This window comes from Cervus canadensis, chromosome 1, assembly GCF_019320065.1.
Source record: "Cervus canadensis isolate Bull #8, Minnesota chromosome 1, ASM1932006v1, whole genome shotgun sequence".
In the NCBI taxonomy this organism is placed as follows: Eukaryota; Metazoa; Chordata; class Mammalia; order Artiodactyla; family Cervidae; genus Cervus; species Cervus canadensis.
In genome coordinates, this window is record NC_057386.1 from 113,850,993 (window position 1) to 113,878,930 (window position 27,938).

Here is a 27,938-nt window from a genome sequence, read left to right on the forward strand (position 1 = left end):
GCAGCACACGGACTCAGCAGTCGCGGCTCCCAGGCTCTGGATCACAGGCTCTGTCATTGGGACTCATAGGCTTTGTTGTTCCGTGACTTGTGGGATCGTCCCGCAGCAGGGATCGAACCCGTGTCTCCTGTCCTGGCAGGTGGGTTCTTTACCGCCGGGCCACCGTGGAAGCCTGACATGGTGTCGTCCGTTCTCTGTCTCACTGATGGCCTTTTTTCTGTGGTGGCTTCATGCTCGGGCCAGCTCTCCCCTTTCAGGTCTCCAGTCATCCGTCCTGCTCATTTAGCTCTAAGAGAACTGGTTTTCTGATTCTTCTCGCGAGCCTAGGATTGATTCCTCTTCACCTGCCTGGAGTCTCATGCCTGTCCATGAGTGTCTGTACCCTTTTGTTGACCAGACCTCAGTCACTGGTCTTGGGTGCGGGGTCAGCCCCTGTCCCAGTTACGGATGGAGAATGCTTGCATCCCAGCAGACAGATGCCCACACCACCAGTGGTGGAGCAGAAAGGACAAAGGGAAGGCAGGGTTTATGTCCTGGAGGAGACAGTGGAAGCAGCCGCTGCCCTTAATGGAGCCTTCTTTCTGCTCCGATATGGCATGGAGGCCTTTATGTGTATTTAACTGCTCTCTTTCACAGATAAGGAAGTGAGGCTCAGAGAGGTTAAGTGACTCTCCTGAGGTCACAAAGCTGACAGGTAGAGAATTCAAACTCAGCTCTGTCTTTCTGCAAAGCCCATGTGTTCATGGCTCCCTGATACCTGGGGAAACTTAGTAATCTGCAAAGAGAGCTCAGAAAATAAAAGACGAATGCCTGGGGCAGTGCCAAGCTCTGTGTTAAGGTTGGGACTAGAAAAAAAATTGTTCTTAAAGACTGCAGGACCCATCAAACCCTGATGCCCCATCCTCCCTGCCATAGCCTCTGGCAACCACAATTAGTTTCTGTCTTTATTATTTTGACCACTCTGAATACCTCATGTAAATGCCGTCGTACAGTGTTTGTCTTTTTCTGACTGGCTAATTTCACTTAGGATAATGCCCTCAAAGTTCATCCGTCTTGTAACATATACCAGGATCGCCTTCCTTGTTAACACTGAGTAATATTCCGTTGTGTAAATACCCCACATTGTGTGCCTCTGTCCATGAACCCTTGGGTGGCTTCCACACTTTGGCTATTGTGAGTAATGCTGCTGTGAACGTAGATGTAAAAATACCTCTTTGAGACCCTGCATTCAGTTCTTCTGGGTAGATGCCCAGACATGAAGTTAGCGTGGGTCATGTGCTAATTCTTTATTTTTAATTTTTTGCAGAACCTCCTTACTGTCTTTCACAGTGACTGTACCATTTTACATCCCCAGCAAGTATACAAAGATTCAGTTTTTGACATCCTGGCCAACACTTGCCATTTTCTGTTTTTCTGGGGTTTTGTTTGTTTGGGGGATTGTTTTTTTGTTGTGTTTTGTTTTGTTTTATACTAGCCATCCTAATTGGTGTAAGGTGGCAACTCATTGTATTTTTGATATACGTTTCCCTGATGATTTCTGATGTTGAGCATCTTTTCATGTACTTGTTGCCCATTTGTCTGTCTGTCTTTGGATAAATGTGCTTTCAGATTCTTTGCCCATTTTTTAGCCAGTCGGTGAGTTTTAGGGGTTCCCTGTAGATTCTGGATATGAACCTCTTATTAGCTCTGTGATTTGCACATAAGTTTTCCCGTTCTATGGCTTGCCTTATTACTCTGTGGATAGTGTCTTGTGAAGCACAAAATATTTTAATTTTCATGAAGTCCAGTTTTTGTTTCTTTTATTACTTATGCCTTTGGTGTCAGATCCAAGAAATCATCGCCCGCTTCTATTTCAAAGGCGCAGTTGGCAGGTTTGGCTGCCGGGTCGGGTTGGGGTGGGAGAGACAGAGAGAAGTCGGGGGTTCTGGCTACCTCCAAGGCTTTCGGCCCGAGCGTCTTGAGCTGCCCACAACTAGAGTAGGGTGAGTTAGGGGGAGAAACCAAGAGATGAGCTTTGGACGCATTAAATTTGAGGTCCCAGCTTGACGCGTGCAGAGGTGACGTGGATACAGTCGATGGCCAAGTCTGGTGTCAGGGAGAGAGATTTGGGCTGGCGATGACAGCCCAGAAGTCACCAGCCTGTGGGGAGCAGAGGAAAGTGGGTGAGTGAAGTGGCGGAGACGGCGGCAGACAAGTAGCAGAGTGTGAAACCCCTGCTGCCTCCACCAGAATGGCTGGGATCGGCCCAGCGTAAGGAAAAAAGTCTCAGACTTTCTTGCACAAAGTCCGGGAGAGAGAGGGGAAAACAAGCCGACATCACCTCCTTGGCCTCTGATCAGAAGCCACCCCAGCCTTGGCGGCTCATTTCTGGCCTGTGGGTTTGTGCAGCGGGGGCAGGTGTGTGTGCCAGGCAGTGGGGTGGGGGTGGCACAGTGCGGTGCTGAGGCTCAGTCCACTTTAATGTCCCGGCACCTGGCACCCAGCCTGGCCTCAGGAGAGCGCCCGGCAGCCAGCGGTGGCTGAATGAGTGAATGGAGTCCTGTGTGTTCCTCTGGGACTGCGGGAAAGGTGTGTGGGTGGGAGGATGCCCAGCGGCGTCTGGCAACGTGTGATTCTCTAAGACTGTTTTTATTGGAGTCAGTCAGACGTATGGAAAGGTGCACACATCATAAATAGACTGCTCAATGAGTTTTCAAAAGATAATCGTGCTTGTGTGTGTGACAGTACCCAGATCAAGGAAAGCACATGCCCAGCACCCCCTACCCCCACCCCAAGATACCTGTGCCCCCGTCCGGCATGCCTCCTTGCAAAGAGGGATTGCTGTCCCAGAATCTCCTACTGGAGATTAATTTCACCTGTCTTTGTACTTTATATACATATAAAGTGCTTTACATGCGCACAAACACATATTCTCTTTTGTACTGGCTTTTGGGGGCTCCTGTCTCAGCATGCTGTCTTGAGAGATTCACCCATAGCATGTGAAGTTTCAGCTTGTTCTCTCTCCTGGCTATCCGGCATGCATGGATTTATTTGTATTTACTTATTTATCCATCCGCTTGTTTATGAGCATTGGAGTAGTTTCCAGTTGGGGGTGGTTACAAATTTTGCTGCAGGGAACAGGTCAATATGTATCCTTTGGGGGAAGAGTTAGATGCATTTCTGATGATATATACTTAACAGTGGAATTGTGGGGCTTAACAGTGGAATTGTGGGGTCATAGAGAAGGTACAGGGCTTCCCTGGTGGACACAACTCAGTGGCTCCACAGCAGCGACAGCCAGAGAAGGTGCAGATTCAGCTTTTGTCTCTTATGCCAAAGAATTTTTTCCAAAGCGATTGTGCCAGGTTCCTCTCCCACCCATGGAGCACGGAAGTTCTGATTGTGTCACATCCTTGCTAACGCTTGGTATTACCCTCTTTTTTTTCCATTTTAACCATTCAGATGTATATGGCCCCAAGTTGTATTTTTATTTTGCATTTATTTCCCTGCTGAGGTGGTGCACCTTTTCAAATGCTTATTGACTATTTAGATAACTTCTTAAATGAAGTATCTCTTCAGATTTGCCCCTTTTCTGAACGGGTTGCCTGTCCTATTCTTACTGATTTCCCAGAGCTCTTTGCGTATTCTGAATACAAATATCTTGTTTGCCATATGTATTGCAAATATCTTCTTCCATGTGGAACTTTTTTTGATCAGTAGGAGGAGGAACCAGAAGTTTTGAGCCTCCAAGGCGTTGACTTGAACACAGGTCAAGCTGTCACCTGCCTGAACCTCAGTTTCCCTCTCAACTCCGCAGAGTATTTAGCCTAGTGCTTTGTGTATAAGTGGAGCAGGGACTGTCATTGGCACCTCTGCAGGAATGAAAGAGCCCTGAACTAAGACAGGCAAAAACTAGCCCTGTGGGGACTTTTCAACCTAAGTCATCCCTGTTTCTCAGGCCAGTTCTATAAATATCTGTTAAGCATCTACTTTGTACCAATTGCCAAGCTAGGGATTGAAAATACAGTGGTGAAGAAGACCCAGTTCCAGCCCTTGGAGGAAGTTGCCCTGGGGTGAGTACAGGGGGCTTTGGGAGCCCACGAGAACACTGACTAGACTGGAGGCATCACGGAAGACTTCCTGGAGGAGGCAGGCTTCGTGGTGCAGGATGCTTGGTAAAGCCTCTTCTTCTTTAGGTGCATGTTTGAGTGCCTTCTCTGTACAGGCACCGGTTCCCAGCCAAGAGCAATTGTGTTCCCAGGGGACTCCTGGAGATATTTTTGGCCATCACCCCTTGGGGAGGGCACATACTGATATTTAGTAAGTTGAGACCAGGGATGCTGCTAAACAACGCACAGGACAACCCCACAACAAGAATCATCCGGCACAGATGTCGACAGCACTGAGGTCAGGGGACCTAGAGGTGGACGGTGCCAACGCCATGTGACATTATAACAAGGGGAGTGAGCAGAAGGAACAGGAATGTGTTGTGCGGGGGATGTCAGAGAAGGCTTCCTGGAGGAAGGAACCTGGAGCTGTATCTAGGAGGAAGGAGTGGGAACTGGCAGAAAGTGGGGGATGCTGGGGAAGGCCCTGGATGAATCATGGAGCTAGGAGCTGCGTGGAGATCCCACTCACGTCCAGGACAGGCCAGGAAAGGAGGCGTGAGAGGGCTATGGGGACCAGACACTGAGGGACTGAACCGCGCGCCTGCTCCGGGAGCCAGGAGCCATGTGTGGCCGTGGAGCCCTTGAAACGTGGCTCATGCAGCTGAGGCACAGAATTTTTTGTATTGATATAATTGAAATGTAGATTTCAAAACAAATACTCTATTCCATGTCTTGGGAAACTTTGTAAATGTGTGTAGAAATCTTTGGGTCTTTGGGGGCATGGATGTAAATTTTTCCAGATGAAACTAGGATGACCTTTAGTTGCAGATTGGATGTTTCTCCTGACAATTTATCATCCAAATTGAGGTGTGCTAATAATGCACCAAGCTCCTCCGTCCATGGGATTTTCTAGGCAAGAATACTGGAGTGGGTTGCCGTTTGCTTCTCCAGGAATAATAGAAGATATACCCCCTGATTTCAAAGAATTGGTACTAAAGAAAAGAAGGAAGTCAATTGTCTCATTAATCATTTTTTTATTGATTAATAATATTTTCGGATACACTAGGTGAAATGAAATTTATTGTGAAGTGTAAGGTCACCTTTATCTTTTTACGTTTCTAATTTGTGGCTGCTGGAAAGTTGACTTCCATATGTGGCCGACCTTGACCTTCTACTGGATGTTGCTGTTATAAGCCGCGGGGAGGAGCTGGAGCGGCTGGCTGGGCCTGAGGGCTCACGGAAGAGTTTAGATAAGGGGGTGACGTGGTCAGGTTTCCGTGGCAGCTCCACCTGCCAGCCACAGGTGGGGAGGGAAGATTCCAGAGGACGGGACAAGACCAGCCGTAGGGAGACCGAATAGCCAGGAAGACCTGAGCTCTGGCCGCAGAGAGAAGCCGTGCCATCCCAGACAGGTAGTGTCCGCTGCCGATCCCCGGGTGGGTGGCCAGGCTGGGCCCCGAAGGAGGGAGAGGCGGGGACATCCTGGGCATGACCAACCCTTCACGGGGGCCTCAGCGCTGAGAGCCGGGAGGAGAGACCTCAGCCAGTTCGGGTGCTCCTGCTCCCGGTGGCCATGGCTCTGGGCACCCGGCAGCCCCAGCCCGGCCGCTACCTGTGCTCCCCACTCAGGTCGGACACCCCTGGCTGCCCTCCCCCAGCCCCGCACCGCTTGCAACGTGCTGCCTGGCCCTGCTCTCCACTGCTCACCATCTGTGTGACCGTGAGCAAGTGGCTTTCCCTCCCGGGGGGATCGCCAGCTTTGCTGGCCTCGCCCGTGTCGTATGGAGAGCATAGGAGAGAAGGGAGTTGCCCACGGGTGACAGGCCTTCCTGGGGAGGACAGCCTGGAGCCCGGGGTGGGGAGGGAATGTCCAGTACGTTCCGCAGTTTGCAAGGCAGCTTCCCATCTCCAATCCCTGTATTGCATCCCCATTTCACAGCTTTGGAAACTGAGGCTCAGAGAGGCGAAGCAGCTTGCCTGGGGTCACACAAGGGCGGCAGAGGCAGGATTTCGAAGAAGCATCTGACACCTTGTGAGGTTTAAGGCTCCCGTGGTCACAGCTCAGTGTCAGAGAAGGGCAGGCAGGGCAGCACCTGTCCAAGCTTCAGTCTCCTCATCTGTCAAATGGGGAGGGTGATGAGGAGGGAGGTAGTTGAATGCAGCGGTGAGGCACCTGCCCAAGACAGGGCTCCACGTGGCGTCTGCACGTCCTCCTGGCAGCTCTCTGCAGTGAAGGCATGAGCCCATTTTTCAGGAGAGGACACTGAGGCTAAGGTGTGCAGCCAGTGAGAGCAAGGCTGGGGTCCCCTCCCCCCAGCTCCTTGTCTCTTTGCCCGCCCTGTCGTTGCTCTTGTCCCAGAGCCCTGGAGTCAGCTCCTGTGCATAAAGGGCAGGCTGACCCCAGGATCCAGCTGGTCCTTTGTCCTGGATGACTGGACATGAATGGGGACATGGCAGCCTCCCCTGTGGTGCTTACAGACACGCCCGCCCCCATTTCCAGAGCCAGTTCCCTCCCGCAGGACATCGTCTTTTTCCAGGTGAGCAGCTTCGCTTCCTGAGAGCCAGAGCGCTTGGGCGGGAAGCTGGCACAGAACATGCCCAGGATGTGGCCAGATCCTAAAAGCCGGAGGTGGGGGGAGGCCTTAGAAATCATCAGCCACACCCCGCTCTGGGTTCTGGCCGTGTAGTCTCAGTCTTCACATCTGGAAAATGGGAAGAGTCATCAGCTCAGGGAAAACAGCAACATCTGACAATACAAAGTTGGTGCAGACGCATCAGGGTATGCCGGGTGGATCGCAGACCGCTGGCGGGAGGGTCTCTGGAGGGCACGTTCTGCTGAAACAGGATGTGAGGCTCCCAAGTCAGCTGACTGCTTTTACCTGACTACTTAGTGTGGGGCCGTGCTTCTCAGGTTTGAATATGCGTGCGGATACCTGCATGTGTGTGTGTGTGTGTGTGTGTGCGCGCGCGCGCTCACATCAGTCATGTCTGGCTCTGTGTGAGCCTGTAGCCCACAGGGCTCCTCTGTCCATGGGATTTCCCAGGCAAGAATACTGGAGTGGGTTGCCATTTCCTTCTCCAGGGGATCTTCCTGACCCAGGGATCGAACCCCCATCTCCTGCATTAGCAGGCGGGTCCCGTGCCACCTGCGAAGCCCAGGGATGCCTGGGGGCTGGATAAGATGCAGACTCTGATTCCACACCTCTGGGGTGGGACTGGCAGGCTTCCAGGGGACCCTGCTGATGCATTGGGGTGCCTCTCGGTCACAGGCAAGGGAGGCACGTTCTTTTGCGATGGGGTGCGTTGTGTCTAAGGTGAAAGCAGCCTCCGTGTCCATCAGGAAGGCTTTGGCGCAATGAACGGTCAGCCATCCCTGCCCAGGATGCGCTGGAGCAGCTAAAAGGAGGGAGACCTCTCGGGGTCCTGCCCGTTGCTGTGTCTGTCTCCCGGGAGGACGGCAGCCGCCTCTGAGTGCCGGGGTTCCGCCTGTGTCGTTAACCCGTGGCCCCGGACCAGAGCCGGGCCGGGCGCACAGTGGGGGCGCAGGCAGGGTGTACTGAATGACAGACTCTGTACACTGACGCGGGAGGGTCTCCCTGACCTGGGCTGGGGTGACCCGAGCCAGTGTCAGGATACGTGTGATCCAGGGCCTCTCAGCCCTGGCTTTACTGACACTTGGGGCTGGGCATCAGAGCACCCCTGGCCTCTACACGTCCGACGACCCCAGTCGTGACAGCCCAGACTCTATCTCCAGACATTGCTGTTGGGTCCCTCAAAATCAGCCCCAGCTGAGATCCACCGGTGCAGTCGGACAGTGTGTGGCTGGAAGGAGGGAAGGGGGAATGGAAGCATGAAAGGATGGTGTCTGGGAGGGTGGGGGACAGGCCCTGTGTGGTTTCCATTCAGATGTGACTTTGGCTGTAACCTCACAGAAAGCAGGTGTGTGTGTGGAGGGGGGTTCCTCACCACAATGATCGACAGCATTTACCTCTTTAAAGAGGGAAGAGGACGGGATTGGAGATTTTGCTCCCAGGAGACTTAATCCTTCTCTAGTATTTTTTTCTTAATATTTATTTTATTTATTTGGCTGCACCAGGTCTTTGTTGTGACATGCAAGATCTAATTCCCCAACCAGGGATCGAACTCGGGCTCCCTGCATTGGGAGCATGGAGTCTTAGCCACTGGACTACCAGGGAAGTCCCATTCTCTGTTATTTTTAAATACAGAGGTTGTAACTTTGACCTGAGTAATTAAGTCAACTTAAAAAACAGGAATAGTCCAAGGACCCACTTCCGGGGTTGCAAGGAATTAGTGAGAGTCCCCACCTGAAGCAGACAGAGAGGAAACCACCGCTGATTTATTGTGTGGCATCCCCCTGGCAGCCACTGAGCGTACAGAGCAGTTAGGATCTGCTTTGCACATGGGCACACTTGAGCTCCGAGATGGAAAGGGACTTTTCCAAGGTCACACAGCAGAGTAAGGGCTAGGCTTGACTGGAAATCAGTCTTCATGGCGGTGATATGGGGGACCTTCTCTGCCACCCTGTGGCCCCTTCCAGGCTTCTGGGCCTCCTGGTCATCACACACGAGGCTGTGTGAGCTGTCTCACACCCCCCGACTTGTTGATCACTTGGTGTTCACCAGCCCAGCTGGCCCCAGGAAGTGGGCACGGCTGGAGGCGGCAAGACTGTAGCCAGTGGGAGTTGTGGTTTGGCCGAGCAGCTCCGGGAGGACTGCCACGGTCGTGGAGCCTGCGATGGAGGCCCTTGGCAGAGACGGTCCCTCTAGGTGGGCGCTGGCCACCGGCCCTGTGCTCCTCTCCTGCTCAAACACCTGCCATGGCTCCCTAGTGCCCAAGCTGAAATTTCCTTCCTGCACCTGTTGAGTTAGCATTCCATGCCCTGCAGAAGTCTCTGTGACACTGCTAGATTCCAAAGACAAATACTGGTAATAGTAATAGTAATAATAACAATAAGGCCTAGAGTACCTACTGTTTGGTAAAACGTAGTTTACTCGCCTTATCTTTTTTAACTCTTTACAAAAGCCCTTTGGTACTGCTGCATGTCTGAGCCTTATCGTATAGAGAAAGAGACAGATGCTCTTGAAAGTTAAGTGTCTTGCCCCAGGTCACGTAGCTCATGGTGCCACTAGGATCTGCAGCCTGACTCCAGAGCCAGCCTCTTTTTGGAAAAAAGAAAAGTTAATTTATTTATTTTACATCTGGCTGCGCTGGGTCTCTGTTGCTGCTTGGGCTTTTTCTCTAGTTGGCTTTGAGCGGGGGCTACTCTGTAGTTGTGGTACCTGGCTTCGTATTGTGGGGGCTCCTCCTGCTGCAGATCACGGGCCCAAGGCACAGGGGCTTCAGTAGTTTCAGTGTCCGGGCTCGAGAGCACAGGCTCAGAAGTTGTGGCATACACAGGCTTAGTTGCACGTGGGATCTTCCTGGATCAGGGATCGGACCCATGTCCTCCTGAGCCATCAGGGAAGCCCCAGGGCCAGACTGCTTACCAGGGGTCCAGCCTACCTCCTCTTACAGGAGAATGAACCAGCTCCTTGGAAGAAAAGTTAAGACCAACCTAGACAGCATATTGAAAAGCATACACATTACTTTGCCAACAAAGGTCCGCCTAGTCAAAGCTATGGTTTTTCCAATTGTCATGTATGGATGTGAGAGTTGGACCATAAAGAAAGCTTGAGCACTGAAGAATTGATGCTTTTGAACTGTGGTGTTGGAGAAGACTCTTGAGAGTCCCTTGGACTACAAGGAGATCCAACCAGTCAAACCTAAAGGAAATCATTCCTGAATATTCATTGGAAGGACTGATGCTGAAGCTGAAACTCCAATACTTTGGCTACCTGATTCAAAGAACTGACTCATTTGAAAAGACCCTGATGCTGGGAAAGACTGAAGGCGGGAGGAGAAGGGGACCACAGAGGATGAGACGGTTGGATGGCATCACCGACTCAATGGACAGGAGTTTGAGTAAACTCCCAGAGGTGGTGATGGACAGGGAGGCCTGGCGTGCTGCAGTCCATGGGGTTGCAAAGAGTTGGACATGACTGAGCAACTGAACTGAACTGACTGAAGTCAGCAGAGAGGAGCCTGGCTCAGGGTGTCTGGAAAGCAAGACCTAGGCCTGGCTGCCCCATGACCTTGCTATGTGACCTTGGGCAGACTCTCCTCTCTGGGCTTTCCCTGGGCTTTCTCCAAGGCCAGCTCAGCATTCCGAGGCTCAAAATCTCAATATTACACAGTAAACCTAGAAATCACCCCAATTTCATTTTTCCATTCTTTTATATCACACCATTAATATATATCTGCTGTAGAATAGTTAGAAAATTCAGAAGGGAGAAAAGGAGAAATAAATGAAGCTCCACTTAGCAGTTTAGGGCTTACCTTTCTGGAGTATTTTTTCAACATAAATACTTATCAGAATAGAATCAGATAAACTTTTTTATGACCGAACATCATGTCCCAGATCACCTGCAGGATAACGAATCCTTCTTTCTTACGGTCGTATACATTTCTGTTATGGTTGTACTGTGGGATGTTTAATTAGTGTCTAATTAGAGATGATGAGATGATGACAAATTAAGAGCTGGCATTTACTTAAATCCTCCTGCTGCCAGGTCTTGCCCGAAGCACTTGCCTCAGTGGTTGTCACAGCAACCCTCTGAGGCAGGCAGTTCAGCCCCACTTTACAGATGGGAAAACTGAGGCTGTTGACGTTAACCTGTCCCAGATCTCCTGGCCTGTCTTTGGCAGAGCTGGACATGGCCCCAGGCCCTTCCCAGCTCTCCACCCAGCCCTTTAACCCCTGGGCCACCCCGCCATGTGCCTCGCCGCCTGTGTTCTCAGAGGCCCTGTTTCGTTGAGGGGGCTGTGCCATGACTGTCCAAGGAAAGGGAATGAAGGGGCTGCCAGCCGAACCTGGTGTGTGGGGAGGTGACCTGTGATGCATACAGCCAGAGTTCAATAAATGCTCCTCTGAGAGCAGACGTCCGCAGTGGAGTTTCTCGGGGCAAGTGGAGTTAGAGTTGCCCCAGGGGAGTGTGGCTTAATGGAGCCACTCCGCCATTCCACGTGGACTCCCTCAAGGGGCGCCTCGCAGCCTCTGCTGTCCAGGCTGGGGGCTTTGTGGACAGAACTGTGCTCTCAACTTGGGGTTTGCAGAAACCTGGGTTTGGTCTGGAGGGATCCCCTAAACCCAGGTCTGAGATTAAGCATGTGAGGGACTGGACTCGGGTACAGAATTTAAGGAAGTGCCCCAAAGCTCAGCAATCAAGATAAGTACTGTTTTAATGCAAATTTTAAAAACCCAAACTAATGGGTGAACCTTGAAAACATTATGCTAAATGTAAAGCAGCGAAAGACCCTGTATTATGTTTTTCCATTTATCTGAAAGGTTCAGAAGAGGAAAAGTCACAGAGCGGCTGCCAGGGGCTGGGGGGAGGACGGGGTTGGGGGTGCAGCTTGAGAGCAGGGCTTCCCCTTGGGCTGATGAAGATACTCGAAAATTTATTGTGGAGGTGTTTGCGTGACTCCGTGAATGCACTAAAACCCATGGAATTATACACTTTAAATAGGTGAATTGTATGATATGTGAATTCAATCTCAGTAAAGCTATTACACCCCTCCCCCCAAAAACTCTAAATTGATTAAAAAAAATCCATGATGAACAACATGTCAACATTTTAAATAAAGACAGGATTAGTATTCCTGATATGTTTTCCTTCTGCCTCAGGCTCTAATACACCTTAGCATAGCACCATTATTTATCCCGTTTAAAGACGTGATGTTTTGTTTGTCATTGTGTTTTTCCGGCAGTTTTTTTTTTACTTGGAGTATGGTTACTTTAGAATGTTGTGGTAGTTCCTGCTGTACAGAAAAGTGAGCCAGCCACACACGTACACATGTCCCACCTTTTGTGGCTTTCCTTCCCGTTTGGGACGCCTCAGAGCACCGAATAGAGTTCCCTGCGCCAGACAGTTCTCAGCAGTTACCTATTTTACACATAGTAGTGTGGCTCAGTGCTAAAGAATCCGCCTGCCAGTGAGGCGTCGCAGGAGACGGTTTGATTCCTGGGTCTGAAAGATCCCCTGGAGAAGGAAATGACAACCCACTGCAAGTACTCTTGCCTGGGAAATCCCATGGACAGAGGAGCCTGGTGGGCTGCAGTCCTCAGGGCCGCAGAGTCAGACACGACTGAGCACGCGTGTGGATGTGTCCGTTCCAGTCTAGCCGTTCATCCCACCCCTCCGCCCCTCTTGGTGTCCATACATTTGTTTTCTACATCTGTGTCTCTATTTCTGCTTTGCAAATAAGATCATCTGTACCGTTTTTCTAGATCCCACATGCACGTGTTAATGTTTCTCTGTTCCTGTCTTACTTTGCTCTATCTGTATGTCAGTCCCTCAGTCCATCCACGTCTCTGCATATGACTGGCATTTGTAAATGTTGCATTTAAATATTATCAATCCTGCATACTCAGTTTGGGGGATGCCCCTGTAAATTTTGCAGCCCAGGGAACTAGCTCGCTAGTCTCATCACCCAGCCCTACCTACCACGCAGACCTCTTGTCTCATTTTACAGAGAGGCCGATGAGCCGAGGCCCAGGGCAAGAAAGGCTATGAGCTGTTTGCCTGGCCTGAGGCTAGACTGGGGTCTCCGAGTCACCTCCTCTGGCCTAGACCATCTGGCCTCTGGGCCTCCTCCTCCACTGTGTTCTCCATCGCGTCTCCTCTGAGGTGGTCCCTGGGTCCCTCAGCACTTCTCACCTGGTCTCCCGCCCTCACCTTCTAAGCCATCCTACACTAGAAAAAGCCCTTGCCCCCTCCCAGACCTCAATCCCGCCAGCACTCCCCACTTCCTGCTGCCCTCAGGATAAACCCCAAGCTCCTTGCTTGGCCTGCCTGGAGCCTGCTGACCTCCTTTCCCCAGCCTCTCACCCACCACCCCCCCCACCCGCACCCCCACCCCCGCCCTGGCTACTTCCTTCTCTCAGATTTGCATGGGACCCATGATTACCAAAGGGCGCCAGCATCACCCGCTCTTACCTTCTCACGGGTAAGCCTCCGTCTCACTTCAGTCCTCACCGCAGCCCTTGCTGGTGAGAGTTGCTGGATCCATTTTACAGATGAGGAAACTGAGAGCTGGGGAGAGGAGGGGACACCCCTAGGGGCCCGGAGCAGAGGCAGGTGCACCCCTGGGGTGTTGGGAGATGTAGACACCTTGTTCTGCTTCCCTGGGCGTGTGCGCCAAAGTCATCCCCTCTCTGCTCTCTGACTGTCCTCCACCCACTTCTTTTTTTTTTTATGTTATCATGTTCTTTAAAAATTTTTTTAAAATATTTGTGTTTGTTTATTTAATTTGACTGCGCCGGGCAGGTGACTGTGTCACTGATCTTCATCCTTGTCTTCTTAGCCAGACTCACTATGATGGTTTCCTTGTACTCCTCCGCACTTGGTTCCTAAGTGAGCCTAGATTGCTTCTGGCCCTGTCTTGCTCTTGGCCCCTACACGGCCCATTCCAGTGCCCGGCCAGTCAACAGTCCTCAAATGCCGAATCCAGTGCCCCACGTAGTGTTTTGTAGAGCAGGAGGAGGGGCAGAGCTCGAGAACTCTATAATTTGCAAATCAGATTATTTGGGGACAGGCCCCAGGAGCCTGTCTTTTAACAATTTCAGGTAATTCTGATGCGTGCAAGTTTTGAGCCACCTTAAAGGGAGGAAATAACAGTGGTAGAGTAACACAGCGCAGAGCCGTGGGTTCATTTGTTTAATCCTCGGCGCGGGTGTCAGCATCCCCAGTTCACAGATGAGCCCGCTGAGGCCCAGTTGAGGCCTCGGTTGCGTAAACCGCTGTCTGCTTCCTCTGCTCCAGCCAGCGCTGCATTGCTAGCAATCACCAGAGCCGGGACACAGACCCTGGCGTGCTCATCCTCCCACTCCCCACCCCTACCTCTGGACGCTTCCAGGCAGAGCAGTGGAGACAGGGTTGGGTGTGGGTGTGTAGGTGTGTGTGTGCAGCGCGGGCACAGGAAGCCCTGGGCCCTGCAAGGTCACCCCGGCCCTTTCCTGTTTATACTCTTTATCAGGCCGGGGCCGGGTGTTCCCCAGCAGGAAGCACAGAGCAGAGCCAGGCCGCCCCAGACGCTGGAGGCAAGGCTGCAGCCCGGGAGCCGGGGGGCCAAGCCGTCACTGCCCCAGGCAGCCGACCGTGGACACGCCTGGTCCCCACCTGGGTGTTGAGCAGGGTAGGGCTTTGGGGGTGATGGTTAAAAAGCTCGGCCTCTGGGACCAGACAGAGGTGGTTCCACCGCAGGCTGAGCTCGTTGCTCTCTGTGTGACCTTTGCCTGAGCTCTTCACCTCTCTGAGCCTCAGGTTCCCCCTCTGTCGACTGGAGCTAATAAGAGTGCCTCCCTCAACTCTCCAGGTTGTTGTTAGAGGCAAAATGCACATCGAAGGGCCAGGCACACACAGGTCTCTCTCCTTAAATCTTTACTTGGCAACAGACCAGACAGCGGATGACCCCATATACGTGCATGCATTTCTTTTAAAAAATAAAATATTTTCCCGCATTGCCCATTTTTCTCAGCAGAGGCCGGCTGCCTGAGTCCTCCCCCTGGCCGTTCCAGCCCAAATATACACCAACTTCCACGGTGACCCACTGCATCTGCGTTTTGTGTTTTTGTCCCAGTTCCCTGGGAGTTCAGACAGAGCCGGGCCTTCTCACACGATCGCCCGAGGGACACGTCAAGGTCGCCGCCTGATGCTGTAAATAGTCTCGCCTGGAACCCAGCCACGTGTATTCTGCTGGTTGCTTTCATAGTGCCGAGGCCGAGTGGTCTGTCAAGCCCTGACAGACCCTCTGGCCCACGGGGCCCGAAATCATTGGCTTTCCTGGCCCTTCACAGAAGTTTGCCGACCCCGCCTTGCCAAACCACCGGTCTGTTTTTCTTCAGGTTCCCTCCAGTCTTCCTTCCCGTGCCGTGATGACAGTGATCATAGTCAGTGCTAGCGTTTTTGTACATGCGTGCTGGGTGCGGTGATGTTAAGGAATTCCTCGCGACTGTTCGTTCCAGGTGTTAACCCCCATTTCTCAGATGGCAGTACTGAGGCTCCACAAGCTGGATCAACCCAGGACTCCCAACCTCTGGGTGCAAGAGCCGGGATGTGACCCCCACCCTGAGCTTGTGCCAACAGGGTGCTGAACTGGACCTCCAAGTTTGAGGCAGGGTGGCAGGCGTGGGCCCTGCTTTGATCGTTTAAGGTGAAAAAAAAATGCAAAGCTCAGTAAACATTTGTGGAATGAATGAGGAAACTCAGGTCTAGAAGCATGGGCTCTGGAGAGAGCTTTGGGTTTTCCTGTTAGCTCCTGTGCTAACCAGCTGTGTGGCTTGGCCAGATGAACTCACCTCTCTGAGGATCAGTGAAGAGATGGTTAATACAGGAGAGTCAGATGGGCTCATGGACAGGGCTAGTGAGGACAAAAATTCCGTGATATGTGTAGAGCTCTCAGCTCAATACCTGGCGTACAGTAAGGGCTTGAGAAGTATGAGCTGATATTTCTAAGGCTGCTCACCTGCCTGCCTTTTCTTCTGTCTTGAATCACCCCTCGTGTTTCTAACGCTCAAGCCTCACCCCTTAAAGCCTCAGAATTACCCTTTTTGCCTCTTGCTGTCACCCCACTGGCAGGCTCTTCTTGACTGGCTTACATTCAGAGTAGGTCAGAGGTCTCTGATCCCCAGGGATCCTGAAGGGGGAGCCCCAATCTTCCACAATCTCCCCTAATCTCCCTGGAGGCTTGGGGTGGTGAGGTCAGTGGGCCCCAGAGGGGTAGGTGATCTCCATGGTGATGGAATGCTTGGGAGCTGGTTCCCACAGAGAGGGCTTGCAAGGCTGATGGCTGAGCTCCGGCATGGGGGTACCAGGTACCCCTCCAAGTCTCCTCTTACAAGTGCCATGACCTGCCCCCTGAGCTGGTGTCCGGTGCTCCAGCCCTCCCCACTCCCCCAGTTTGGGAACCTCTTGATCTGCTGAGCTTTGGTGAAATCCTGCTGAGTCTGGCGCCTTAGGGCACGTCTTCCCCCCCGCCCCCGCCCCCCAACCTCTATTATTACCTTCTGACTGTTTATCACAATCACAGATGTAGTTATCTGGCATGCTGGTTTCCTGGCTCCTGCCAAAGCATCATCTCTGTGAGGGCAGGGGCCCTGGGCTGCCGCCCCTGATGTGTTGCAACTCTACTTCCAAGCATAGTAGGTGCTCAGTAAACATTTGTGGAATGAATGAGTCCAGGTCTGAGGGCGTCTTGAAGATGGTCCATCACCGCCCCCTCCCCTTGCTTCCGGTGGTCACTCAGGGCAGCCCATGGGTCAGTGGAAAGAGACTGATGTGAAATCATCCTCACTGCTGCCCCGTCTTGTGACCCCATCATGAAGAGCCAAATTTAGAAACTGGCTTTCCCTCTTCGTAAAGCACACTTTCTATGTGCCAGACTATGTGCCAGCTTCTGTTCTAACAATTTCTAACTTATTTATACCTCCCAGGACTCCCATGAGGCTACTTCCACGTTTACACTGGCCACTTTTCAAGGGCCCGGGTGCCTCACGTGAGCCTCCTAGGAGGTCTTGTTGTCGTCCCCATTTTACAGATGAGGAAACTGAGGCTCAGCAACGTTAAGTGACTGGCCAAGGTCACACCACCAGTAACTGGTGGAGCCGGGATTGGAGCCCCTTCAATCTGACCCCCTACCGTGGCTGGCTTAGGATTCAAGAAAATACTGGTTGTTTTATTATTCTGTAGATCAAGACCATAGAACAAGACCATGGAAGTGTGTGTTCGGGGAAAAACACGATCGCCTACCGCCCCCGTGTTCTTACCCGGAGTTGGTGTTTGCTCATTGGTTTGATTGATTTGGCGGATTTGCTTTTTGCTGTAGTTGCGCTTACCCTGCGCCCCTATGGGCCTTTGGCATCGTAAATTGGAGAACCCCCTCCCCGCTCCACCCTGCACACTGAGCTGTTGGGAGGCTAAAATGAGGTAGAGGCATGGAAAGGCCTTGGTCTGGTGTTAGGTATACAGTGGTGTTCAATAAATTCTGATGTTCTTCCTACAAGAAAAGGAGGGCTCTTTGACTCCTCCCCACCCCTCTCATGTGTCTTCTTTATATATATATGTAATTTTATTTATTTATCTTTGGCTGTGCTGGGTCTTTGCTGCTGCGAGGGCTTTTCTTTAGTTGCAGTGAGCAGCGGGCCACCCTTCCTTGCGGGGCGCAGGCTTCTCATCACGGTGGCTTTTTTGTTGAGGAGCACAGGCTCTAGATGCACGACCTCCGTAGTTGCGGCACGTGGGCTCTAGAGCACAGGCTCAGTAGTTGTGGCCCACGGACTTAGTTGCTCCGCAGCATGTGGGATCTTCCTGGATCAGAACCTCTGTCTCCTGCACTGGCGGGCGGATTCTTCACCGCTGAGCCACCAAGGAAGCCCTCACTATGTCTGCTGAGTCTGCATTCCAACGGCAAGTCTGCTACAGCGAACTTCCACGCTGCGCACTTTCAGCGATGTGAACTGTGTTCGCGTGTCCAGCCGCTTAAGTTAGTGTCTGGCGCACGTTGACGCATGTGTGCATCCTTTAGGAATGGTGTTGCTTATGTTTACTGTTGAGTACTGTCCGGAGTACACGGGTGCAGCATCTTTATTTCAAGCCCAGGATGTCTGGACGCAGGCAGAAAAGCAGCAGTGGTATAGCTGATTGTGAGTTGGGATACCTAGGCTAACTTGGTTGGACTTTTGATTGCATACTGGGAATGGAATTCCTTTATGGGTAGGGGACTGACTTTGGGTGAATGATAGGAGTGGTCTAGCTCAGGGACCTGCAAGCTGTTTCTATAAATGCATGTGTGTGTGCGTGCAAGTCACTCAATCGTGTCCAGCTCTTTGCAGCTCCATGGACCGTAGCCCCCCAGGCTCCCTGTCCATGGGATTCTCCAGGCAGGAATACTGGAGTGGGTTGCCTTGCCCTCCTCCAGGGGCTCTTCCCAACCCAGGGATCGAACCCACGTCTCTTAGGTCTTCTGCCTTGGCAGGCGGGTTCCTTACCACTTGCACCACCTGAGAAGCCCTTTTTTAAAAATGACCAGATAGTAAATATTCCAGGTTTTGCAGAACAGTTTTTCTTGTTGCTGCTGCTTCTCTTCTCCCCTCCCAACTCATCCTCTTCCTCCTCTTTCCCTTAAAAAAAAAAGTCAAAATCACTCCTTGCTCACAGGCCTCACAAAACAGGCTGACGGGTAGATTTGGCTCAAGGGTCACACGTGCTGACCCCATCCTAAATCGCTGTGGCCAGTACGGTAGCCCCCAGGGGGCCTCTGGGCTCTGGAAATGTGACCGGTGTCAATAAGTAGCTGAATTTTAAATTTTATTTAATTTTAACTTAAGCTTAAATCCTGACCTGTGGCTAGAGCGTCATGTTGGAGTCGCAGCTCTTCAGGCCCCGACGGCCCGTCCCCCGACCCTGAAGGGGCCGTGGGAGCTGCCCTCCCGGCAGGCCTCTCAAGCTCTCTTGGCATTTCAAGGGCTGCCTGAGGGCAGCTGGGCCGGAGCCATCTGGTCTCCGGAAGAGCTTCAAGGGCCCTGGTCCCTAATGGTGTTTCTGTTGTTGTTGTTGTTCCAAGAGCCAGGCCTCTCTTCACTGGCTGTCCATGCCTCGGGAACGCCAGGCCTGTGTGTTCAGTAGCTGGGAGGAGGGGCAGGGGCTGGGAACCATCCTCCTGGGTTTAGATACACTAATCAGGTTGGTGTTTCAGGGATAAGAAAAAAAAAATGTAGAAGCAAAGTGTAAGTGAATGGGAAGAGAGATAGGACCCCTAGAACAGCCTATTCCCAGTGTTTTAATAATTGCTGAGGTTTTTGAGTATTTGCTATTACCCTGTTTGAACCTCCTAACAGCCCATTTTACAGAAAAGGAAAACTGAGGCTCAGAAAAACAACAGTCTACCTAGTCAGAGAGTCATCCAACTCCAGAGCTGCATCCTTAACCACTACCAACTCTCTTCCCTCAGCCCCCGCCTCCTGGGATGGGACTAAGCAGAGAGAAGTGAGTCTATGAAGTAATAGCTGCTCCCAAGCCTCAGTTTTCCCATCTGTAAAATGGGAGGAGGTGAGAATTGGACTAACAATCCGCCTCCCCACTGTCCCCCCAAATGATAACGAGCAGTGAGTTGTAAAACAGGCTTCCCTTGTTTCCATGTCAGCCAGGCTTCACCCCAGACCCCCATGGAGTTCATGGCCCTATTCCTTTAATGCAGTTAAGAGCTGGGCGTCAGAGTCTCAGAGACCTGGATGGTGACCCTGGTTCCCCGAGTCAGTTGCTCTTCCTCTGGCTGTCATTTTCTCACTTTACAAAGTTGGGAGCATCATCCTCCCAACTTTGGGAGCATGATTTGTTTGGGAGCATCAATCCCCCCTCGTTGGGGGATTAAATGGCACAAGGTACTCGCATAGGATCACAGGATTGCAGAGAGTCAGGCACAAGAGAGCAAGGCATTGTTCAACTCCAGGGGGCGCCGTATCATAGACTGGGCACGCAGTGCCCTTTGGAGTTGGGCAGTGCACAGCCTGTTCGACCGTACCCAGCAGCCCCAGGTGGTGATTAGAGGTAGGATAGTGGTGGCGGTGGTTGCATCTTGTGATATTTACTTTTCCTGAAGTCCAAGGCCCTTGGGCTGGAAGAAGGGAGGGCCTGATAGGCAGAGACCACCTGCTGCTCAGATTCTCAGCCCACACCTTGCTGCCTGAGAAGTGGGCCAGTTCATTCCCTAGCTGAATCGGTGAATTTAGACACCTTCAACATCTTGGCCTAAGGGGGCCTGTCCCTGCTCTGCTGCTCATTTGCCAGGGTGCTTCCCCGCTGCCCCAGATCACTGTGGGGTGAAGCCCAGCACCCTTCCTCTGCCCCTCTGGGGGGCCCAGCCCCTCCCCGCAGCACACATGCCTAATGCAGCATCTCCTCTGCTTCCACAGGGCTCAGCTGGTGGACCGTCCTGGCAAGCAGCCACGAGCAGCAGAGCCCAGGGATGAGTGTGTCCAGGGAAGGTGAGTGCTCCCCCAAGGGACCCCAGAGTACCGGCTTCCCCTGAGAAAACCCTCGGCACCCCCACGGCCCAGCCTCCATGATCGGGCAGCTGATCAGACTCTACCAGGTTACTGTCTGTCAGAAACCCAGTGCCTGACCAAGCAGAGTGGAGAGGAGCCTCATTGCTTAGGGAACTTTTACTGCTGGGCGGGCCGGAACTTACCCAGCATCACTGAGCCAGTTCAAGGCGCAGCCAGAATCTAAACACCCACCCCCCGCACCCGGTGTCCCCCACCAGCATTCTTGGCGTGCTTTCTCAGCCCCTCACACAAAAGCTCCCCACATCTCATAATAGCTCCCTGAGAAAAGGTTCTTATCAGCCCGCTTTTGCTGGAGGAGAAAGCCGAAGCTCAGAGGGCTGAGGTCCCTCATCCGGCTGTCCAGCTCCAAGTGGCAGGGGCTGGATTTGAACCTGGGGCTGCAGGACTCCAAGTCTGAGGCTCTTAGCCACCAGCTTCACTGCCCTCAACGGAGTTTGGCTGCGTGATGGGGGGTGGAGGGCAGGCCTGGGTCCCTGGGCTGGGCCCGCTGACCCCTCCTGGAGTGGATGGGGTCTGTGGTTCTGGGTGGTTAGGAAGCTACCTCCTGCTCTTAGGTTCCCAGCGGCTTTCTCTCTGCCAAGTCGCCCTGCCTTTGCTTCTCAAGCTGCCCTGCTGGTCTTTGCTGTCTCCTGCTCATGTCTAACCTGCCCACTTTGAGCTGTTTTCTCCCGGTGGCAGAGATGAGCCCAGAGACGAGCCCCTTGCTGGGTCCTCTCTGAGGACCGTGAACAGCTCGGCCTCAGCGCCTGATCTGACCCTGACCCGTCTCAGGCAAGTGGCCTCCCCTTTCTGAGCTGCTTGCCGAGCAGGAGGCATGCTCAGCCCAGAGGTGGCAGAGGGGATCCCTCTAGGTGATGCATGGAATAAACTTTAGCTGAGGATGTGCTCAGTAAGTGTAAAAAATACACAACTCAGGGCTTTGTTTTAAAGCGCTATAGCCGGATGAATGCTCAGCATTAAGCAAAACTTGGGAGTTGATAACAATTTAAAAATTATGTCTGTCCCTTCATACAGGCTTCCCCCGTGGTATTTAGTATCCAGATCACTTCCAACTCCACACGTAAGCTCAAGAGGACACACATGCACACATATGCATGCGTGCACACACACACACACTCACAGTGGCAGGCACACTGTGTCTGTCTTTTCTGGAAACCACTTTCCTAAATCGCCCCCTCTTCTGTTCCCCACAGCTTCAGTCTGTCCCTCCCCACCAAGTGTCGGGAAGAAAAAGTGGTTGCACTAATTCTAGCTAAAGTGTGATTGACACTCCACCAGGGCCATTGACACTGAAATAATCATCTCTGGTAGATTTCTAGTCTCAGGGCTACAGAGAGAATTTCACTGAGCACTTAATGAAGCTGAGGGCACCACGGAGGGATTTCTGAGTGACTTTGTGTCCTGTCCAGCCTGCATCTGCCCAGAAAGTAGCCCTGGCATTAGATTTCCCTACCCCAACTCTGAATCCAGTGTACCCATGAACTGCCAGCAATTTCCAGCAGGCTCATGTTTCTTGGAAGAGGGTCCCCAGCTATTTTCCAGTGCTCAGTGAAGCCAGCGACCCCCAGATGAGACTCATCTTCACTTTGTCAGTTGCTTCTAGAACCCTCACGGCAGCCTTTCAGGTCAGCGGACCCACCCCTCTTTGCAGCTGAGGAAACTGTGGCTTAGATGGGGGAAGTGACTCTCCCAAAGCCACATGGCCAGGAAATGCCAGGGCCTCTCAGCAGTTTCGACCCCAGGCCTGAAATGGTGTGTTTTTTTTCAGTTTTGATGTTTGTTTTCCACCTGCTCCGGCCTGAGGGGCCCCAGGTAATCCAAGCCCTTGTGGGAGGATTGGTCCAGCTGCACACCGGGCCTTGAGTGGTTTTGGCTGAACACCCGCCCCAAACCCCACCCCACCTCCCGTCATACCAGATTCTCTCCTGCCTGTGACTTTGCCCTAGCTGTTCCCTTCTCTCTCTTCTCCACCCAGCTATTCAAAACACCACCTGTCCGTTGCTCTTAACTTGGCAGGAAGGTTGCCTCCTACAGGCAGCCCATCACCCCCTACCTGATGTGAGTCCACAGTCCAAGTAGACTTGAAGAGCTGAGTCTGTGTCTCTTAGCTCCATAGCCCGACTCCTGCACACAGTAGGAACTCATGAAATGTTGGAATGAATGGATAACCAGTGATCATGGCTAATACGCTTTCAAATGCTCCCTATGTGCTGGGCACATTCTTAAGTTCTTAGAGGCTGTTTAGTGTTCAGCCCTTCGAGGTGGACGCTCTTAGACCCATTTTACAGATGAGGCTCAGAGAGGTGGAGTCTGTTGCCCAAGCTCACACAGCCACAGAGGAAGTGGCAGAGCTGGGATCTGAACCCAGGTCTGTCTGATTCCTCGAATGCCCAGAGGCCTCCAGCTTCACTTGGATTCTAGAAAGAGGTGAGGGAGGAAACAGAGGCTCTGAAACCCAGTGGGGGCGACGCAGAGAAGAGCTGGGCTGGCTGGAGGAGGGCTGCCTCTCCAGCATCTGAGTCTGCACCTTCTTTGCTGAGGTTGCATAATCAAAGGACCTTGAGAGTGAATGGGGGAGGAGGGTAGATGTGACATTTGAGTGACTGGAGACGGGGGAGGGACTGGGCTGGGTGGACCCCTTCTTTTCAAGACCAGTGCCTAACCTAAAGAATTGGCATTGGGTCTGGTCAACTTTCATAGTGACATTTACAAGGGGTAAGGAGCTAGGTTCAGGTCCCGTATCATCCCCTACCCCTGTTCCCACATCAGCCCCACAGTCTACACGTCCCTGAGTCCCCGGAATGCAGACAGGGCCCTCCTGACTGACCTCCCTGTCTCTGTTCTCACCCCTGCAGGCCCTCTCCGCAGGGGTTGCCCTGAGAGTAAGTCCAGCTCCTTCCCCATCTCCTCCCTCCCTCCCCTCCGGCCCCAGCAGCCTCCCCTCATAGGTTCTTGAGCACCCTAAATCCTCCCCCATCCTGGAGTTTTGCTCTCTCTGTTCCCTCTGCCTGGAGCCCCCCCACCCCCACATCTTCACATAGCCAGCTGCTCATCTGGGTCTCGGCTTGAATGTCACTTCCTCCAAGAAGTTCTCCTTGACCTCCTCCTCCTGCCCCTTCTTGATCCCTCTCATGGTGTCCAGCTCACTTCCTTGCAAGCCGGTATCATAGTCTGGCCGGAGCTTGTGAATCATCTCCATCCACAGCTAGGACATAGGCCCCTTGAGGCCAGAGGCCCTGCCTTCTCGTCCACTGTCCTGTCTCCGGCCTCTAGCCTGGCACCTTTCATTGTTTCCTAAGCATTGACTGAGGGAAGGCTGAATGAATGGACAGCGATTCTGGAAGAAGCCCAGGCCCCAGGATATTTTGCAGCTTCTGAAAAGCATCTCCTGCACAGGCAGACGCGGTCGCTCAGAGCAGACACAGACCCAGCTCCTAACCCCCGCCCTGGGTCCCGATCATGACTGCAGCTTGGCCGCTTCCCAGCCGGGTGACTGTGAATAACCCCTCCGTACCTTGGCTTCCTCCTGTCTCTACTGATATCACTTCCTATCACTCACTCTACTCCGGCCCTGCTCATTCCACCCAGGCACGTTCCATAAATATTTACTGGGCACCCACTAGGAGCCAGGCACTGCGCTAGGGGCTGAGAAGACAGCTGTGAGTAAAAACAGGCAAAACCGGGAATCTTCCTTATCAAATGACTGTGCTCCTGAAATGTGATATTCTAGTGCTTTTATTATTTTCACATTTTGAAGAATTTCACGTAAATGTCTTTCAAGAAAGTCTATTTTTAAAAGAATGATTCCTCTTTCCATTTGTTCTTGCCTGGAGAATCCCATGGACAGAGGAACCTGCCAGGCTATAGTAGGTGGGGTTGCAGAGTCCGGTAGGACCCAGCTACTGTCACTCACTTGCCATTTATCAGATGGGGAAACTGAGGCCCTTGAGTGGTTACCGGGACTGGGCAGGGTCCCCCAGCTAGGAAGTGGGGAGGAGGGATTTGAACCCAGGGCTTGGGTGGGGGTAATAATAGAGACTCCCCTGAGGGTGGTTGGATCTCGGGAGTTAAGAGGGAGGGCCTGCCCCGCGCAGCACCGGGCTCATCAAACTGTCCTGCTGTGGGTGTCGTCGGCATCCTCGCGGGCTGTGGTTGGGGTCTGGATGGCGAAGCGCCGGCACGCCACCGGCCTCCCTGACCGCCCCCCAGCCCCCCGTGTCCCTCTGTCTCCGCAGATGTGAGCGCCGCGCGGCTCCCGCCCGCCTGCCCCTGAAGCGCGCCCCCCGCCCCGGGCCCAGCATGCGCCTGTCCGTGCGGAGGGCGCTGCTGGCAGCCGGCCTGGCCCTGGCCCTGGTGCTGGCCGTCCACCTGGGGCAGCGGGTGCTGGAGTGCCGGGCGGTGCTGGGGGGCCCGCGGGGCCCCCGGCGGACCATGCGGCCCGAGCAGGAGGAGCTGGTGATGGTGGGCGCGGACCGCGTGGAGTACCGCTACGGCAAGGCCATGCCGCTCATCTTCGTCGGGGGCGTGCCCCGGAGCGGCACCACGCTGATGCGCGCCATGCTGGACGCGCACCCCGAGGTGCGCTGCGGCGAGGAGACCCGCATCATCCCTCGCGTGCTGGCCATGCGCCAGGCCTGGTCCAAGTCGGGCCGGGAGAAGCTGCGGCTGGACGAGGCGGGCGTGACGGACGAGGTGCTGGACGCCGCCATGCAGGCCTTCATCCTGGAGGTGATCGCCAAGCACGGGGAGCCAGCCCGCGTCCTCTGCAACAAGGACCCCTTCACGCTCAAGTCTTCCGTCTACCTGTCGCGCCTCTTCCCCAACTCCAAGTTCCTGCTCATGGTGCGCGACGGCCGGGCCTCCGTGCACTCCATGATCACCCGCAAGGTCACCATCGCTGGCTTCGACCTCAGCAGCTACCGCGACTGCCTCACCAAGTGGAACAAGGCCATCGAGGTGATGTACGCGCAGTGCATGGAGGTGGGCAAGGACAAGTGCCTGCCCGTGTACTACGAGCAGCTGGTGCTGCACCCCCGGCGCTCCCTCAAGCTCATCCTCGACTTCCTGGGCATCGCCTGGAGTGACGCTGTCCTCCACCATGAGGACCTCATCGGCAAGCCGGGCGGCGTCTCTCTGTCCAAGTGAGTGGAGCCCCTGCTTTCTGCTGTGTGGCCTGGGGCTGGTCGCTATGCCTCTCTGAGCCTTCTCTGTTGTAACAGAGATCTGAGACGACCAGTGGTTAAGAGAAGAGCTTTGAACCTCATCTCCCTCCCGGTAGCTCTGTTGCATTGAGCAAGTTGCTGGTCCTCTCTGAAACCTCGGTTTTATTATCCCCGCTCCAAAAGGGGGCAGTCCCTCCTCCCCATGTCCATGGGCTTTGCGTAGTCAGCTATTGTCGGTAAAGGTTGAGAGGACAGATTCTGGGACCTGGCCGTCTGGGTTCAAGCCTTTTTAGCTGTGTGGCCTTGAGCAGGGGATTCAACCTCTGTGCTTCCGTTTCCCCGTCGATAGTGGGGGCAGACAGAATCCGTCCACCTATGTTCATGTGTGAACATCAGATGGGGTGGTACCTCCTAGGTGCTGTTATCCCCATCATCTTCCTTTTAGTGTTGATCTCGCCTTTGGTGGCATCCCCCCTGGCCTCGCCTTTGCTCTCTTACTGAGCACCTGCTGTGTGGCCAGCACTGAGTTAAGCCCCCAACCATCATTATTGCCCTCATCTTTACAGCAAACTCAGACATAGGAACTGCTCTTAACTGCATTTCATAGATCAAGAAGCGGAATCTCAGGAAAGTTACTGGCCCAGCCAGAGGTGGTGCCAGGGTTCAGAGTCACGCCTGTTGGACTCCAGGGCCTGTTCTCTCAAGCTCTCCGTGACTGGGACCCTGTTCCATCTCCTGAGACCCTGGGACAGGGCAGGGCCAGAGTGTGCCATTCCCATGCCTCCATCCTGCTCAGGTGCAAGCATCCCTAAAAGCCCAGTGGAAGAGCGGTTCTTCCTGGGACGACGCCTCCTGTTTCTCTAACTTCTGGGGCCTCCCTGTCCCCGGGAGCTCCAGAGCCCTGAGCAGAGCTCAGCAGCTCTCTTCCTGGCAGCGAAGTGCCCACGGACTGGATACCCTGGCCAGCTGGTGCTGGAGCTGGGATTTTGTACATCATCCTGACACAACATTAGATGACCAAGGGAACACATCCTGATGGCAGGAAGTTGGGAACATACCTAAAACAGGAAAGGAAAGCCACCCATAATCCACCCCTCACCCCTCCACCCCAGATTTTGATCTGTGGCCTGCTGGTCCTTGGTCAGGGAATAAAACCAGAGTCCTGCTCGGCAGGTTCCTCTGTAGACTTTTTTCACCTTGTATCTGGGATGCTTGGCCATGAGCCCCCAGCACTCTGCAGTAACATAACTTTGAATGCTGTATAATATTCCACCACAAAATCACCATATTCTGTTTAACATCTCCCATTCTGGGACACTTTGCTTACTGACTCGTGTTAAGCACGCTCCCATCCCTGTTCTGGGATGCGTCTATGTGATTGTCCCATAAAGTCCTGGAGGCACGAGGGTTGTGGCAGAGGCCAGACACATGTTTGGTCAGGTTGGGTTTCTTTGCCATAAACATCTCTGCAGCAAGTATTTTGCTGTAAAAGATGAAATAACTGGTTGATTGACAGTTTTGGTTTCATTATACTAGGAAATGATAACATATCAGTTTCTGCAGATCCTCTTGAGCAGTCATCCCTCCCACCTGTCAAACCAAAAGGGTACCGAGCCGTGGCTCATAGGAAAGCGGCAGCTGCTGATTCACAGCAGCCTCTGAGAGCGTTAACGATGGGTCTTTAGCTAGTTTAGATACAGTGGTTTGCTTCCTCCTGCCATCTTTACCAGATTTATCATAGTATTGGACACTGGGGGCCACGTTCACAGTAGCGCCGTTCACAGTACCCAAGACGTGGAGGCAACTTAAGTGTCCGTCAATAGATGGATGGATGAAAAAGATGCGGCACATGTATACAGTGGAATACTACTCAGCCATAAAAAAGAATGAAATGATGCCATTTGCAGCAACCCAGTTAGACCTAGATATGATCATAGTAAGTGAAGTAAGTCAGACAGAGAAAGACAAACATTGTAGGATATCACTTGTATGTGGAATCTAAACTATGACATGGATGAACCTGGGAAACAGACTCACAGTCATAGAAAATAAGCATGATTACCAAAGGGGAAACGGGAGGGATAAATTAAGAGTTTGGGATTAGCAGAAACAAGCTACTATATATAAAATAAGCAACAGGAAAAAAAAAAATAAGCAACAGGGCTTATACCTGTAGTATATACCTACTGTATAGCACAGGGAACTATATTCAATATCCTGTAATAAACCATAGTAAAAGAATATGAAAAAGAATATTATATAACATATACATATAAGTGAATCACTTTGCTGTATGCCAGAAACTAACACGACATTGTAAATCAACTGTACTTCAATTAGAAAAAAAGAGAGAGAGGCAAAAGAAGAATCAGGCTCCTTCTATCCCCCCAAAAAAGGGATGGTTAGTTGATTGCTCATGTGTCTTGAACACAGTGAAAATTATAACGGAATCTGGCTTAGATTAGCTCACCCAAGGAAGGACCTGCAGAAACTAATACGTTGTCATTT

At 52.7% G+C, this 27,938-nt stretch overlaps 1 protein-coding gene across 5 annotated transcripts in view; it reads left to right on the plus strand.

The window, feature by feature from the left end:
* TPST2 (tyrosylprotein sulfotransferase 2) overlaps positions 1 to 27,938 on the plus strand; it is a 52,628-nt gene that overhangs the window by 12,904 nt on the left and 11,786 nt on the right. For 4 of the 5 annotated variants that reach the window (XM_043438016.1, XM_043438025.1, XM_043438007.1 and 1 more), the window contains 2 exons: positions 20,116 to 20,187; positions 24,504 to 25,409. In XM_043438016.1, coding sequence (XP_043293951.1) covers positions 24,568 to 25,409 — 842 coding nt within the window. In that variant the 5' untranslated portion in view covers positions 20,116 to 20,187; positions 24,504 to 24,567. Of the gene's footprint in view, positions 1 to 5,416; positions 5,501 to 20,115; positions 20,188 to 24,503; positions 25,410 to 27,938 lie in introns of those variants that run through there. The other variant, XM_043438032.1, reaches the window with a different exon arrangement.